Raw genomic sequence first — 17,178 nt, 5'->3', positions numbered from 1 at the left:
AGTTATGCCCAGTGTGGCACACAGTCTCATTCTTCCTCCTGCAGATCAAGATGTAGAACTCTCAGCTCCTTCTCCAGCACCATGTCTGCCTGCACGCTGCCGTGCTTCCATCCTTGATGATAATGGACTGAATCACTAAAACTGTAAGCCAGTCTCAATAAATGGTTCTTTTATAAAAGTGTTGTGGATGTGGTGTCTCTCACAGCAATGAAGCCCTGGCAAAACAATCATGTAAACTTTTCTCTGAAGAAAAGAGTAGATTTTCTATGTGCACAGAAGGACCTATCATTTCTAGGGGTAGAATTCTGCACACACTCACAGTGCCCATTTTCCAGTATTTTAAATGGGAAAATATATGAAATTTTTTATACAAAAAACCTGAAATATGTTTCCTCGAATGTAACAAAAGCATAAATAAATACCCAAAGAGAAGCGATGGCACATTTTCAAAGGGAATACGCAAATCACTGTGTGGATCTCTCTCGACACTGCCAAAATACACATCCAGGGCCCTCGCTGATGATGGGTGAGATTTTTCAGTCTTTCCACACTTCAGAGGTCCTACAAATGATAAAGTATGACTCTAGACTTGTCTTACATATCACCTTGTTAAATGTGGATATTTAATGAAGCTGGAGATTTTATAGGGCCAGAAAAAAAAAATGGCTCAGCGTATAAAAGCACTTGTCATACAGACATGATGATGTGAACTCCACCCCCAGATCCCAGGGTCAAATGAGAGAAACAACTTTCCAAAACTTGTGCTGTGACCTCCTCCCATGAGCCATGGCGCCTACATCATATTATACATACATGCATCATATACAAGCAATAATGATAATCATTGGGTCAGAGAGATGGTTCAGCAATTAAAAGTCCTTGCTGCTATTGCAGAAGATCTGGATTTGGTTCCTTTGACACCTTTTTCTGACTTCTGCAACAAGCTCCTGCAGTCATATGGTGCACATACATATACTCAAACCCACACACACATGCACACACACACACACACATATATATATACATATACATATACATATACATATACATATACATATACATATATATATATATATATATACACTAAGCATTAAATAAGCATAAACATTTTTAAATAAACTTTAATTTTGAAAAGACTGAGTTCCCAGATTATCAACAGAGGAGTCACTTGCTCAATTAATAGACAGTAGCTCCCATGCTTCTCTGTGAAAAACTCAGTAAAGAAAAGAATTACATGCATATATAGATACATATGGCGACACAGAATTTATATGTAGAAAAGCACAATGCACGTAAAGACCCTGCTAACACAGGTGGCTGAGAAACCCTCGGGTGTAACTCACCAGCATGAGAGGGTTAGAGACATGCTTTCTACAATTCTTCCCTGTAAGTCACCCTGTGCTTTAACAGAGCTCACACCTCTGAGTCCTCTTGCTTCCCCGAAGGCATGGCTAGTGCAGACCTCTGGGTGGTGCTTTCTCAATCAGAGCTGCTGGCCAATAGACTTGACACAGTAGCCTTTATTCTTCTGTTCTACTGGCTGAGCCCAGGCTCCTCCTAAGGTGACAATAAAGATCTGCATTCAGAGTCATACTGCCTGAGAGTCTTGGACTCCATAGAACCTACTGCCTACTGAAAGGAGCCATGAAGTCCCTATTGTCTGCCCTTGTGGTCATTATGTTCCTGGCCCATTTGGTCACAGGTAAATGCAAACTCTTGGGGAGAAAGAAACATTGGTCAGCCTAGAACAGGATCTTCTACATGAGTCCCTAACATCAAGGAAGCTGTGGAGATGGGTCCTCACTGGGAAGGAGCAGGCACTCCCCAAGGCTCTCCAAGTGCAGCCTTCTCTGTGACCAGAGCTTGGGGAAAGGAATGGAAATCCGGGATCATTGCCAGCAGAGGCAGAGGGGCTGTGGCATCTAGAGTCCCCCTGTCCTATCACTTGGGGCCAGAACTGTGGACTTCATTTTGCGGACCATGAAGATGTCTCAGTGGTATTACTTCCCTGTGCCTCTCCAGTGTTGTAGTCCTGGTTCCTGATTATAGGACTGGAATGGTAGATGAGGAGAGACAGACATGATGTGTGGCTATGAAGAGCCATAGGAAGCTGTACAGGACAGCTCTGTCTACACGGGCATTCTCCTTTCTTCAAGTTGGTTGGTTGGTTCTGAGTCAGGCGCCTGCTCTGCAGACCTTGAGCGTGTGATCTTCTTGCCTCTACTTCTGAAATTCTGGAGTTACAGGTGCACACCACCACACTCTGCCAGTTGTGTTTTGCTTTGTTAATTAACTTACATGTTTTGAGACCGGGCCTGCTATGTGACCTAATCTAGCCTCAAGCTCACCATCTGCCTACTTCTGCCTTCTGGGTGCTGAGCTTTGAGGCATGTGCCACGGCTGTGGCTTTTCTTTCCTTTCCTTTTGATAGAGCTAAGGAATCACACTCAAAGCTTGCTCTTGTTAGGCTTCTGGCCCTGGGCTACACCTGCAGCCTTTCTTCACTCTTGACTGGCATGCATTTATACCTATTTGTAGAGTATAACATGCTGTTTTTATACAATTCATAATAAACTGGATTGAATAAAGAGTAGTTAGAATATAGTATCTGTCACTATAACATTTACCATAAACATTCATATCCTCTGTAGTGGGGACACTCAAAAACTCTCTTCTCACTACACATTGTTAGCAAGAGTAGTTCTCCTACTGAATAACAGTATACCATCGGCCTGTCTGGGACTCTACAGTTTATAGCCACAAAACCTGAACAAAAACACAAGAAGTGTTTTAGAAATTAAAAAAAAAAAAACTTGGCAACCCTTTATCTCTACTAACAATTCTAAACATTATGACTAGCTGATACACATCTGTAACCTGCTTCCTATCCTTTGTCCTTGATTGGCGTGTATTAATTGTACAGAATAATTTGGCTTTCTGCATCCCCAGATTATCAACAGAATGGTAAACTGTTCAACCAGTAAACAAGAGCATAGACTCTACTCTGAAAAAAAAAAAAAGCAAAGAACTAGATTGTGTGCCTGTGTAGACTCAGCTGTACAGATTGCATGTGCAGAAGAGAAGGCTAAAGGGTAAAGGTCACAGGAGGGCTAGACGAAGGGCTTTCTCTGTCTCTATATGTTTAAGATGCTCTATCTGTCAGCCCAAGGCTGTTATTTTCTCTACGTCAATTGGCATGTTTGGAGTTATAATTTTTCTATGTCATTTTCTTACAACATTATTCTGTCTTGTTTCATAGTCATCCACGTGGAGAACCCCCTCTTGTGCTACTCTGGTGGTTTGTGATGTGTGTAGATCATTGTGAATAACAGCACACAATCTGACCTGTGTGACCCTGGGAACTTCTCTGATCCTATAGGTAAACAGTAGGAGTTCTATTGATCTATCCATGGATGTCAGTCCTCGGCATTACTCGGCATATCCATTACATAATAGATTATGTGGATTTGCATTTTTTTTACTTTTCTGCTTCAGATTTTCTACAAGTGTTATAAGACATTTTCTATTTATATTATTTTAATATCTTATGTTTGTTTCCTCTAAAGCTTTTATTTTTTAATTTTTATTTTTTTTAATTTTTTTTTATTTTATGTGCATTGGTGTTTTGCCTGTATATATTTCTGAGTGAGTGTGTGAGATCCCTGAAACTGGAGTTATAGGCATGTGTGAGCCACCACGTGGATGCTAGGAATTGAACCCAGGTCCTTTGGAAGAGCAGTGAGTGCTCTAAACCACTGAGCCATCTCTCCAGCCCTAAAACTTTTATTTAAGAGACAAAAATTTCCTTTTGCAGGACATTCCTCTAGTCCTCAGAGGAGGCTGAGCAGCTGATAAGATCTATGACCAGTGATTGATTCAGTGGGGCAGGGAGCTACTCCAGCCAGTGACTGTCAACCACACACACTTATCCACTGGACCTCTTGTCTCTGTCTCTGCTGATTTTTCTTCATTTGCTGGCTGCTTTGCTGTCTCCACTGTCTGATCTTAAGGTTCCTAGACTTTGCCTTCTTACTCATTGTCTTACTCCAAAATCTTGCCAAGTTCTTGATATTGACCGCAGAAATGAGTCAAGGTACCAAGAGTGAGGTAGGGACTAGCCTAGGAATCTCTTTCTGATCCTTATACATTCCAATATAGGGTGTAATAGTTCACAGTTATACGTGACATACACGTGACTCCTGAAGGGAGTCTCCCTAATAAACATATTCCTCACCACCAGTTGTGAGGGTCACTCCTATAATCTCAGTACTCAGGAGGCTGAGGCAGGCTAGCCTGAGCTACATAGTGAAATGTCTCAAAACAATAATAACAAAAATTATAGAATGCACTTACAGCTCAGTACACATATATACAGAAAGAGATAGGTATAGAGTTCAGTATATAAATATGTAAGGAAGTTTTATGCTTATCTTTCCAAAATGTCTGCATTTTAGAAGATTTATTTTATTTTTTATTTTATGTTTGAGTGTTTGGTTGTATGCATGTGGACTACCAGGGTGCAGTTCCCATAGCTGCCAGAAGAGGATGACAGGTCCCTGGAATTGGAGTTAGACAGCTGTGGTTATTGAAAACTCAACCCTGGTTCTCTGCAAGAGCAGCACTGAGCCATCTCTCCAGGCCCTTCTCTGTGTAGCCCTGGCTGTCCTGGAACTCACTCTGTAGACCAGGCTGGTCTCGAACTCCAAAATCCGCCTGCCTCTGCCTCCCAAGTGCTGGGATTAATAAAGGTGTGAGCCACCACTGCCCAGCAAGTGTCTGCTTTTAACAAGACAATATATAAGACAAGTCTAGAGTCAGATTCTATCATTTGTAGGACCTCAGAAATGTGGAAAGACTTTGAAATTCTCACTCATCAGCAAGATGTGTGTTTTGGTAACAGTGAGAGATACCCACAGTGATTTGTGTATTCCCATCTAAATGTACCAGCGCTTCTTCTCTTTGGGTATTTATTTATATCTTTGTTACATTTTGGAAAACAGGTTTCAGATTTTATAAATATAATATATATATAATATATATATGTATATATAAATATAATATATATAATTTATACATTATACATTATATATTATATATTATATATTATATATTATATATTATATATTATATATTATATATTATATATTATATATTGTGTATTTAACAAATATATATATCATATATTTTATATTTTTATATTTTATATATGTGTATATATATATCATATATTTTCCCATTTAAAATACTGGAAAATGGAAAATGTCAGTGCATGCAAAATTCTACCCATAGAAATTACAGGTCCTTCTGTATATGTGCACATACAAAATCTAATTTTCTCTTCAGAGAAAGTTTACATGATTAAGAAAAATAAAACAGCAATTGACAAGAGCCAAGGGGAACAGTGCTCAGAAGGCAGAAACTGTTGTTCTTGGGTTTTGTTTTGTTTTTGGTTTTTTTTGGGGGGGTTGTTGTTGTTTTGTTTGTTTGTATGTTTGTTTTTTCCAGACAGGGTCTTTCTATATATAGCCCTTGCTGTCCTTGAACTTCTATAGTCCAGACTAGCCTGGAACTCACAGAGATCTGTCTGTCTCAGTCTTTGCCTCTGAGTACTGGGCTAAAAGGCACTGGCCAAGCCATACCTGGGCATGGTTTTATCTATGTCTGCTCAGTACACAGCGTGATGGCTTTCTTTCCTCCATACAGGTAACTGGTATGTGAAAAAGTGTGCAAACACATTGGGCAACTGCAGGAAGACATGCCGAGAGGGAGAGCAGCACACGGAACCTGCAACAAGCAAATGCCCCATAGGAAAACTGTGCTGTGTGCTGGACTTCAAAATTACTGGTCATTGTGGGGGCTCCTCACAGTCTTCAGAAGGAAACCAAGATTCGGCTGCGGCAGGGGGGCAACACGGGGGAGGGGGAGATCAGGCAGCAGGGGCAACACAGGGGACAGGGGCGACACAGGCTTCAGAGTCCATAGCTGCCAGCACTGCCGCAGCCTAAATACTGCTGCCTCTTGTCTCATGACCTAATATCCCTGGTTGATTAAAGCAAAGAGGCCTAAGCCAGTGTCGGTTTCCTCTCTACACCCCTTTCCCACAATGCCTCCCTTCAGTCAGGTTTGCCAAATCACCCTGTCTCCTCACTGTGGCAGTTCCAGATTGGAGATCCAAGTTAGAGAGAGCTGGGGCATGAGAGGATTAGTCTCCAAGCCCCATTGAGGAATGAGCAGTCGAAGTCTGACATCTTAAACAAGTACAGATCCTTCAGTATGTCCCTGACCAGGAGTGTTAAGTTTTAATGTACAGGAAGCTTAGGGAGGGATGATGCAGATGCTGGGCCTCACAAGCCTTCCTAACCCAGGGTGTGACAGGAGCAATCCCAGATGTATGCTCCAGCATGGAAAGGCACTAGGGACTGGCTAATTGAAGGCCTCTAGAGGAAGTGATTTTCTATGAATCAAAGGCAATAGTATCTTCCTTTGAGATAGGATCTCACTCTATAGACCGAACCAGCCTGAAACATGGGATTTCTCTGTCTCAGCCCTCCAAACGCTGGGATTACAGGCCCGTGTCTCCACACTGAACCTATATATTTATGAAGTGATTGGAACTACGAAAAATGCCTGCTGGGCCTGGAGAGATGGTTCAGCTTTGCTCTTGCTAAGGGCCAGTGCTCAGTTCCCAGCACCCACATGGCAGCTCCCAACCTTCTGTAACTCCACTTCAAGGGACAGTGACTGTCTTCTGGCCTCTGTGGGAACTAGGCATTAGTGTGTTACACATGCATGGATGCAAACCAAATACCCACACATATAAAAAATTCTTTTTAAGAATTACCTGAAGAGTTATTTGAAGAGTATTTTCATACCTACACCGACCCAGGTCCTGATACAGTAGCCTCACTTAACAGAAGAACAAATTCTAAGCCTTAGGGCCCCAAGACACTGTGGCAGTATCTAATCATTTTCTGTCCCTTGGGAATCCTTAATTTTAGCTTTTAGCTTGGGTAGGAAGAATTACCAAGGACTTTGGCATGACCTGAAGATGGAGCAAGATACTCACCTTGAGTAACAGGGTTTTCTAAGTGCTCTGTGTCACCAACAGTGAACCCCTGGTGCTCTCCTCCTTCCTCAGCAACAGCTGGATAAAGAGCAGGAAGTGTGGTCAGCTGCACTTTCTGGGCACCTGCAGTCGGCATGTTCGCCTCTTCATCTTTCTGATACTTGAGGATGAGGGGATGAGACTGAGTATGTTCTATCCTTGTCATACTGACATACTTCTAACTTTAAATGGGGGAGAGGAACTAGGAAGAGTCTCAGTAAAAGCACTAGCTGCGGAAGCATGAGTTCTGTTCCCCTGGATCTGAAGACCCCCATAATTGGGAGACCCTTCCTCAAGTCTCAGGAAATCATGACCACCCAAAGATCACAAGAAACCATACCTGGATGCAATCAGCAGAGGCTTTATTAGGGAAATTGGCCGGCGGTCAAACCACAAGCTCTCTCTCTGAAGAGCAAGGTTTGGCCTCGAGTGGCGGGGCTTTTATAGCATGGGATGGGGAAAGGAAGGCATTTTCGTGCAGTTACACATGAATGGTTGCATTTTTGCACGGTTACACATGATTGGTTGTTTTACAAATTTTGAACATAGCACTGGGAAGACCAAGGGAGGGAGGGGTAACCAAGAACAGTGGAACATTTCAGAGGAATCTAGCCCAAATGATCTAGAGTCATGTGAAAATCACTCTGCACACTCATTCTTCTCAAAAATGTGGTTTTACCATATCACTGTCCTACCCTGTCAACTATCTATTTCAGATTAACTATCTTCACATCTTCCGGCTATAGCCCCACCTAGGTGGCAGCATCTTTTATCTGTGGTCAAGAATGCCTTCCTGCCTTGGGCCTTTTCCACTCATAGGCGGCCTACTGCCTGAGCTTTGATTCAGGGAATAATGTCCTCCACCCGGAATGTGCCCCGGGGAAAGTGAAGGCCTGAAATCTTATTTTCAGTTCCTCGTTCTGGAATCTGCACTTTTCCTGCTCTGGTCTAAGGCAAAAAAATCTACACATATTTCATAAAATGGCCTTTATAATTTTTCACTCCACATACCCATATAAAGAGCTGGCATGAGCACAGGCACACTTGTAACCCAACATTGTGGGGAGCAGAGGCAGGAGGATTGCTTGGGCTTTGAAGTTCAGTGAGAGACCCTAACTCCAAGGAATACGATGTAAATGACAGAATGACAGACTGTGTCCCCTAGCCTCAACATGGGCATATAGGCACTGTGATCACACACACACACACACACACACACACACACACACACACACACACACGACTAGTTTATGCTCTGACCTCCTAAGAAACCAAAGATTTACTGTAGACGCCCAACAGTGGAAGAAAAATATTGGCACAAGTGTCATCTCCAATATCGATGAGTCTGTGAGTGCCACTATCGTAGAGTCGTTTTACTCACTTGAGCCTGGTCCAGTTACTAATAGATCCAGATGCATCCTGTCCTCTCTAATGCAAATCCCATGGGGTTATTACCAAAGCCTCCCACCATTTGATCTGTATTCCTTTTCTACATAAGCATTTTTCTCCTACACTCTTTTGAAACACAAATCTAACCACTAATCCCCCTCTGTTGTCTCTGCCCAAAACGTCCGGACCAACTTTCCAGCCCCACCCCCTTGTCCTCTCAACCGCCATGGCTCCTGTGGGTCTTCTTCCTGGTCCTCTCCACAAAGCAGTGTGAGTTCTAACACACACCTCACCTTGGGATTGATTTGAATTCACAGGATTTGCTACTGGCTTCATTTCTTTCCACTTAGCCCTGCCTTGGGGCTGGGGGAGGTTCTGCAGTTCTTGTTAGCAACATAGAGAACCACACTGTAGAAGTCTGCCACTTCTGGGGCTCTATTTCTGTAATTAACCTGCAAATTTACACCATCCTATTATGTGCTGCTTTATCTACTCATGACATTTGTTTAATAACGGGAGCCATTTTTTTCTCTTGTCATTCCCTAATTAGAATTTGTACTAATTTTTTTTCTAATTTTTAAAATTATGTGTGTGCACAGGTAAGTGGGAATATCAGAAGAGTCCAGAAAAAGGTGCCAGATAACTTGGAGCTCTCTGACGTGGGTGCTGGGAACTGAACTTGGGCCTTCAGCAAGAGAAATGTGCACTTTAATGACTCAGCTATCTCTTCTGCCCTTAAAGATTTTATTTTTATAACTTCTTTTTATTTTTAATTGTGTGCCCATGAGGGGGTCAGAGTTCCTGGAACTGGAGTTACAAGCAGTTGTGAACCATCCAACCCAAGCGCTGGGAACCAAATTCAAATCTTCTGGATAAGCTGTGTATTGTTCAGGATTCTCCAGAGCAACAGAACTGATAGGAAGAATCTATTTATCCAAAGGGTATTTATTAGAGTGCATTGAAGGCCAGCAATGGCTATCTCCTGGTGGGAAATTCAAGAATCTGATCATTGTTCAGTCCATGAGGCTGGATGTTTCAGCTGCTCTTCAGTCTGTGTTGGAATCCCAAGGAAAGTCTGCCTTAGCAGCAAGAGAGATGAACTTGCCATTGAGACAGAGGGCAGGCAGGCAGGAAGCGAAAGCTTCCATGTCCTTTTGTGTGAGTTGCCACCAGAAGGTGTGGCCCAGGTCTACTATGGTTCTTCCAACCTCAAATGATGGAAATTGAGTGTGGGTCTCCCCACCTTAAATAATCCAATCCAAAAATAAAAAACTCTCACAGGTTGCCCAGCTTGGGTTTCACTGATGCCAGGTGTAGTCGTGTTGACAAGCAAGATGAGTCCTCCACCTCTGTACCATCTCTTCAGACCCACGGATTCTGTATTAAGTCTTACTGGTGAAGTAAACTGCAGTTTTTGATTGCCCCAAGGATCTAGGGTGTTACTGGAAGCTCACTTTCATTTATTGTAGATCTTCCCCTGCCAAAGAAGCTTCTGTATCCTTCTAAAGACACAGCTATGCTCCATGTCAGAACATGTGTCACAAGTGGTAGGACATTCCCTCCTGTACCTGCGGCTGTCTTTGTGAACAGAACTCATGAACTCACAGGGTGAGCAATGAAAACAGGCCGCTTCAGAGAGAAGAACAGTGAGGAAAGACAGTATGTGAGCTTCGAAGGTCAAACATGTGTAGGGTCAGTTCTCTGTCACGTCAGATGTTCACTTTTAGACTAGGGGCCAGTGATGTCCCGTCTCTGGACATGTCTTTTTGGACGTGAAGACTATTTGCTCCCACTGAAGACACTTTGAGAATTACAGGAGTGGTGTATTAAGTATACTGCAGGGACTCAGTTACAGCAAGTCGATCATTCCTGGATGAGGGTTAACAAGAACTTTCCTGATAGCCCTGCCTGTTGGACCATGGCTGCCCTGCGTGGGTATGTGTGATGATAAACCATGTTTCACCTGACGGGCAATGCATTACCATGCAGAAGGATGTGAGAGGTGAGGATCATGGGCTCTCTTTGAACAGCCAGGTGCTCTTATGAGGCTCTTGGGGGCACTTGATGTGCTTGCTCCTTAGTAATTAAGTGGATCACTGCCTCAAAAAATATCTTAGGCTGAGATCACTTTGACTGTAGGTGGCAACGCTAAGCTAAGGACCAGCACAGCCTCTCATCTTCTTGCCTGGAGTCTCACCCTTCCTCATACCATGCTTGAACCCAAGCAGCAAATTGCCTTTGCTGCTGTGGTAAAAGCCCTGAAGAAACTAGCACTAGAAAGGACAAACCTCCACAATGAAGGCTGTATATGACACTTCTCTAGCCAACATTATGGGGTAGGGAATGAGAACATCACTCCTAAAGTCTAAAGACAGTTACAGGTGCCTACTCAATATACGGTTTGGAATCTTAACCAAAGCAATAAGACAAGAAAAAGAGGTAATAAATACAAGTGGCAGGGTGGGGGATGGGATACTGGAGGAGATGTCTTGGCAGTTAGCAGAGGACTTAGGTCTAAGTCCCAATACTCACACAGTGGTTCACAACCATCTGCAGCTTCAGTTCCAGGGGATGTGCTGCCTTCTTCTGACCACTGCCAGCACCAACCACACCCATGGGCACATACATACATGCACACATATACTCACACATAAGATAAAATAAGTAATTTAAACAAATTTTAAAGAACACAAATAGGAAAGGAAGAAGACAAATTACCTATATTTGTACTCTATTTTACATTGTGCCCTTTTACAATGTAAAACACCCTATTCCAACAGAGTCATAGAGGGTTAGAACAAGTCCAAGAATGAGAGAGGCAGCCCAACTAACATGATGATATAGAAACCAAAAAAAAGCAACAAACCAGCAGAAGCATGTGCTGCTGCAGGTAGGTGGGGGTAAGATCTTCCAGGGGAAGTCACCTGACTGGTGACAGGAAAATGATTCATACCTGTGGTGAAACTCAAGAACATCGTGTCTGAGTCAAAGGATGCACAGTCGGGATTTCTCGTCCCGTTTCAGAGCTGGGGCAGTGGAAGACAGAACAGGCAGAATTACTGAGGTGCTGACCGAGCAGGGTACCAAAGCATCCACCCAACAATGCAGCCGTTTGACTTTCCCAAACACCACGTGATGTTTTTAGTCTCTTGGGTGCTGGAGGGAGGCCCAGAACCTGGCCAAGACTCTATGAGTGGTTCCATTAAACGTAAAGCCAAGCTCATCCGATTAGACAGGACTCTTTAGGTTGTTCTTGAGATTACTCCATCCTCTAATGTCCCCAGACCTCCTTGGCCTTCCCCACACCTAGTGCACCACCTCAGTCTCAAGCTGATCTGGGTTCTTTCTGCACAATAACTGTACAAGATGAGAGATGCTGGGATCTCCCTGTGCATTGTTATACTGCAGGAATATTTGCAGTGACAGAAAACATCAGATGTTGTGTCCAAATGGGAGATCCTCCTGCCTCAGCACCACAGGCCTGGGTGTGTCTAAAATCTGTGTCAACTTGATGTTCTAATTGTGAGTAGATGAGACAATGGGGTGCACATGAAAAGGATGAGTCCAGATTGCAGCCTAAGATCCTTAACAGCTGTCATTTCTCATCAAAACCGTGTGTGTCTGTGTCTGTGTGTGTGTATCTGTGTGTGTCTGTGTCTCTATGTGTCTGTGCCTGTGTCTGTGTCTGTGTCTGTGTGTCTGTGTGTGTGTCTGTGTGTGTCTGTGTCTGTGTGTCTTTGTGTGTCTGTGTCTGTGTATGTCTGTGTGTGTCTGTGTGTGTGTCTATGTGTCTGTATCTGTGTCTTTGTGTGTCTGTGTCTCTGTGTGTCTGTGTCTGTGTGTCTGTGTATGTCTGTGTGTGTGTCTGTGTGTGTCTGTGTGTCTCTGTGTGTCTCTGTGTGTGTCTGTGTGTGTGTCTATGTGTCTGTGTCTCTGTGTGTGTGTGTCTGTGTGTGTCTGTATCTGTGTCTCTGTGTCTGTGCCTGTGTCTGTGTCTGTGTGTGTGTCTGTGTCTCTATGTGTCTGTGCCTGTGCCTGTGTGTGTGTCTGTGTGTATCTGTGTGTGTCTGTGTGTGTGTCTATGTGTGTCTGTGTCTGTGTCTGTGTGTCTGTGTCTGTGTCTGTGTGTCTATGTCTGTGTGTGTCTGTGTGTTTGTATATGTCTGTGTCTGTCTGTGTGTGTGTGTCTGTGTCTCTATGTTTCTGTGCCTGTGCCTGTGTGTGTGTCTGTGTGTATGTCTGTGTGTCTATGTATCTGTGTATGTCTGTGTGTGTCTGTGTGTCTATGTGTCTGTGTCTGTGTGTATGTCTGTGTGTCTATGTATCTGTGTGTGTCTGTGTGTGTCTGTGTGTGTCTGTGTGTGTCTGTGTGTGTCTATGTGTGTGTGTGTGTCTGTGTGTGTGTGTCTGTATCTGTGTCTCTATGTGAGTATGTGTCTCTGTGTATGAGTGTGTCTCTGTATGTATATGTGTCTCTGTATGTGTCTCTGTGTATATGTATGTGTTTGTCTGTGACTATGTGTGTGTGAGTATGTGTGTGGCTATGTGTGTATGTATATACATGTGTCTCTCTGCATGTATGTGTGTATGTGTGTGTTCTCCTAGTTTCTTAGACACATAAAAAGTTGCACTGCAGAGCGTGGGGCAAGCATGAGGTGACACATAAAGGAGGTACTTCTTACCAAACCTTACAACCCGAGTTTCATCCCTGGAACCCAAAGAGTGGAAAGAGAGAACTGACTCCCTAAAGTTGTCCTCTGACCTCCACACACACACTACCACGACACACGCATATCATGATGCATACACAAGTATGCATGTACAAGAACACACACTTTAATGTCCAAAATTACTTTGAATTTTTTTTAATGAAGAAAAATACTTGAAATCTGTGAAATACCAACTTGGCTAGAAAGTGGAGAGACTTGCTGCCACCTCCCCCAGTGTCCATGTAATCTCTATGTCCCCATTTCACAGGTGAAACACAAGCAACACAGCAGCTAACCATTCACACTTAAAATATCCAGACAAGGAGTGGGTACACGCAAAAGGGTCAGACTTTATTATGTGCAGAATCAGGTTCACAGGAGGAAAGAGACAGGACAGAAGCAGCCCACTGGATTCCACAGGGCTTCAGGATACAATGGCCTTTGTGAGCAAGTGGTTCTTTCAGATGCTGATGGTATAGTATGTGATGGTGGGCAGGATAATATAGTCTTGTGGTTTTAATTCGTCTCTGAATTCCACTGGCTTCTCGACGGCTGTGTGGTTTTTGTACTTCCTGTTCTTCGTCTCATTAACACAACAGTATTTCCCATTCGGGCATCCCATCTCAGATATCTCCACTAATTTGCATTTCTTCCTGCAGTAGCCTGCTATGTTGTTAAAACATTTTTTGGGTTGTGCACCATCTGAATATAGGAAACAGCATTGAGTAGGGTTAGTCTCTGAGGGAAAGCAGAAAGTACAGTTGAGTTCACATTCACAGGGAGAGACAGCAGACACCACCCTCTGTCAGCATCAACTCCATCTCAAAAGGAAACCTTATGCTGATACAAGGAAACTCAGAACACCCAAATTAACATTCAAGGGTCTGGACCAAAAGCTCAGGAGCTAAGAGCTTGCTGCTCTTGCTAAAGACCCAGGTTTGGTCACCAGTACATGCATGGTGGTTCACAACTATCTGTAATGTTCTAAAAGGCCCAACACCCTCTTCTGACCTCTCTGGGCACTAGACACACATGTAGTGCACATACATGTATGCTGGCCAAACACTGGTACACATAAAATTAATCTTTAAAGAAAAGACATTTGCTCCTGGCCAATACCCAAATACCTGTGACAAGAGAGAGAAGAAAGATCTAACTCCTCATTACAGCCTGAGCTGGGTACCACCCTACATAGGGCAAATCCTACCCTGCTTCATGCTCTGAAGTCAGTATGCCCTCAGCCTTGTGTCCCCAGATGCATCACCATCAGTATACTTCAGAGTCAAATCAGCCTTTCAAAGAACATCCCAGGCTGGGTCAGCAGGATGGCCCTGCAGATAAAGGCACCTGCTCAGAAAGCCTGGCAGCCTGTGTTCAACCTCTAAAATGCACATAAGGTGGAAGGAGAAAGTGAGTCCACAGAGTTGTCCTCTGACCTCCACTGGCACACCAGGACACACATCCAACCACAAATATACTTCACACATATACAGTAATAATCAAACCAAGCTTAATTTTTTATGTGGGCTCAGGGGACCAAACTCCGATTCGGATCCTTGCACAGAAAACACTCTTACTTGCTGGGCCATTATCTTAGCAATTTTTTTTTCAATTTAAAAGAAAATCACCTAGGTCAGGAGAGATGTCTCAGGAGGTTCAAATCCCCTGCACTCACATAAAAGACATGTATGGCTGAGCCTGTGCTCTAGCACTGATGGAGGGAGACAATGTAAAAACAAGAGGTCTGTGAGGCTTGCTTGCTGCCAGTCTAGCTCTGGGTTCAGTAAGAGACCCAGTCTCAAGGGACTGAGGCAGAAAATGATAGGGCAGACAACCAACATCCTTCTCTGGACTCAGAACAGATAGGTAGATATTACCCCCCATACACACACACACACACACACACACACACACAAAGCATCACAGACACACACAGCATCAGACTTCCTCTATCTCTCTTATACATACACACACACACACACACACACACACACACACACACACCTCTTGTGTTTCACACTGTTGGTTGCAGGCATCACCCTCACCCTCTGACTTCACGAGCCACAGTTGCTCCCAAAAACTCCTCCCCATCTCAGACAAATTCTCCCAAGCCTGACTGTCCTCTCTCTTACTTTCTTCTTCAACTCAGATCAATGTCTTGCCTAGTGAACAAACACAATTTGTTGGCTACCTTCCCCTCTGGAGATCCCAAACATCCCCTGTTCAGAGACACACACTATGGTCCCAAACTCTGTCTACACCTTAATTTCCCTTCCTACACAAATCCAGAAAAGCTTCTGAATAAATGTGGATAACAAAGATGTTTTCTCTGTGTTACAAACTTCACAATGAGGCAGCACCCTTGAAGATGAGAGAGATATGCTTTGAGGGACATGAGAACACAATATGGCTCCTTGCAAGCAAAGCAGAAAGGAGTCCTTGATTTTAGGTCTCCATCCACCAATGTGAGGCTTCACATCTTTGAATCTAAGCTAAACAGGTGACACTCACATGCCGGAGGAGAAAAAAAATAAGGTTCAAAAGGAATAATTCCCTCAGTTAATTAACTGCTTCGTGATGAGGAAGGACTTTCTCTGTGTGCTGCTCACGCCACTGCAGTAGCCCGAGCTGGAAATGACTGATTAGAAACACTCAGGTAAAAACTGCTTGGTATCAGAAAGATGAATGAAGACAATGAGCCAGTTGGTACCTTCGCCAGGGATGCCTCTAACTTCGCTGCTATCTCTCTTCTAAGGCACACAAGAGAATGGGCTTTACTGATGGTATGGGGCAGCTGTTGGCAATCTTAAACATCCCACCCGGGTTTACCAGCACTAGTGTCCCCTGCTTCACGGCACATTTGGACAAGTTACCTGCAAGTACCACAAACAGCAAAATAATGAGGACCTGAAGCAGCTTCATGTTTACAGATCCTCCAGAGACAGCAGGTGTGCCACAGCTCAGAGCACCACCAGCATTCCAAGTTTTGGTTTTAACTCACATGGACAGACAGGGAGTCCAGGTCCAACCCCACCTACATTCCCAAATTTGAAATCCACAGTCACATAATGTTCCAATGTCTCCCACCTACTCCCTTTTTCTCAGGATGTGAACTCCTGCTGTGCTTTCTCTGCCTGGGTTGTCAGCCCACTTGGGTCAGATTTGGTTGGCTAAATTCCCTGGTTTGGATGGACCATCCCTAGTCTATACCCGTCATTGCCTCTCATTCACAAACACAACCCAAAATGACACACAGCACTAGACTAGAATATACAGAAGACTAGAGATGGGACAGCCAACAAAACAATGTTTATTAACAAACTGGGTTGGCCATGTTCTCAGCTCAACACCCTCTTTGCATCATTTAGGAAGGAAGCAGACTGTGCTGAGATCATTTGTATTTCTGGTTGCTTGTATCTAATGACATTTTTTACACTCTGAAAGTATCACTGAACCCCTACGTCATCCATCCATCCATCCCTAAGTCTATTCGTCCATCTGGCTTTCATGTCCCCAAGCTGCTGTCAAATTGCCATCTGAATTAGATACAAAAAGCACACAGCCTCCTCATTTTCAAAGCTGTTTATGGCTAAGTAGCAGGTTTCTCTTGAGTAGGCTGAAGAAGATAACAAGATCTTGCTTTATAGATGTGGCCAGTTTTTTTTTTTTTTTTTTTTAAATCACCTGTCAACAGTTTTTCTCCCACCAGCATTCACAGCCTTACAAATTGTTTTTAATACCTTACTTATAAATAGATTTTAAATGTGTTTCACTTCTGACAAATGTTCTCTGAATTCTGCTTAAGATGTTATCTTTCCAAATGGTTGGACATGTTGAATCCGGAAGAAACAGGAGTGCTAATTCTTGCACAGAGAGAGAGGGAGAGAAAGCTGAGATAAGACTCTTCCGTTGGTTTGTTTAGAAGCAGAGAACAGAAGAATGACAACTCATGCTGCAAAAATTACATGTATCAAA

General features: G+C 43.5%; 1 protein-coding gene across 1 annotated transcript; it reads right to left on the bottom strand.

Moving 5' to 3' along the window:
- Nucleotides 1–13,663: 13,663 nt before the first annotated feature.
- Defb128 (defensin beta 128) lies at nucleotides 13,664–16,125 on the bottom strand. Its single transcript, XM_034496722.2, has 2 exons — nucleotides 16,077–16,125; nucleotides 13,664–13,905 (listed from the first exon to the last, which is right to left on the bottom strand). The coding sequence occupies exons 1-2, from the start codon at nucleotides 16,123–16,125 to the stop codon at nucleotides 13,664–13,666; spliced, it is 291 nt and encodes a 96-aa protein (XP_034352613.1).
- Nucleotides 16,126–17,178: the final 1,053 nt, after the last annotated feature.

Source organism: Arvicanthis niloticus, chromosome 2, assembly GCF_011762505.2.
Source record: "Arvicanthis niloticus isolate mArvNil1 chromosome 2, mArvNil1.pat.X, whole genome shotgun sequence".
In the NCBI taxonomy this organism is placed as follows: domain Eukaryota; kingdom Metazoa; phylum Chordata; class Mammalia; order Rodentia; family Muridae; genus Arvicanthis; species Arvicanthis niloticus.
Note: the sequence above shows the minus strand (reverse complement) of the source record. Positions and strands in the feature narration are given on the sequence as shown.

What these genes read in the sequence shown, in the direction of transcription:
- Defb128 (XM_034496722.2), bottom strand. Translation starts at nt 16,125, where the DNA reads ATGAAGCTGCTTCAGGTCCTCATTATTTTGCTGTTTGTGGTACTTGCA. An exon ending in GCTGTTTGTGGTACTTGCAG is followed by an intron (nt 13,906 to 16,076) that starts GTAACTTGTCCA and finishes TCCTATATTCAG; the next exon opens with ATGGTGCACAACCCAAAAAA.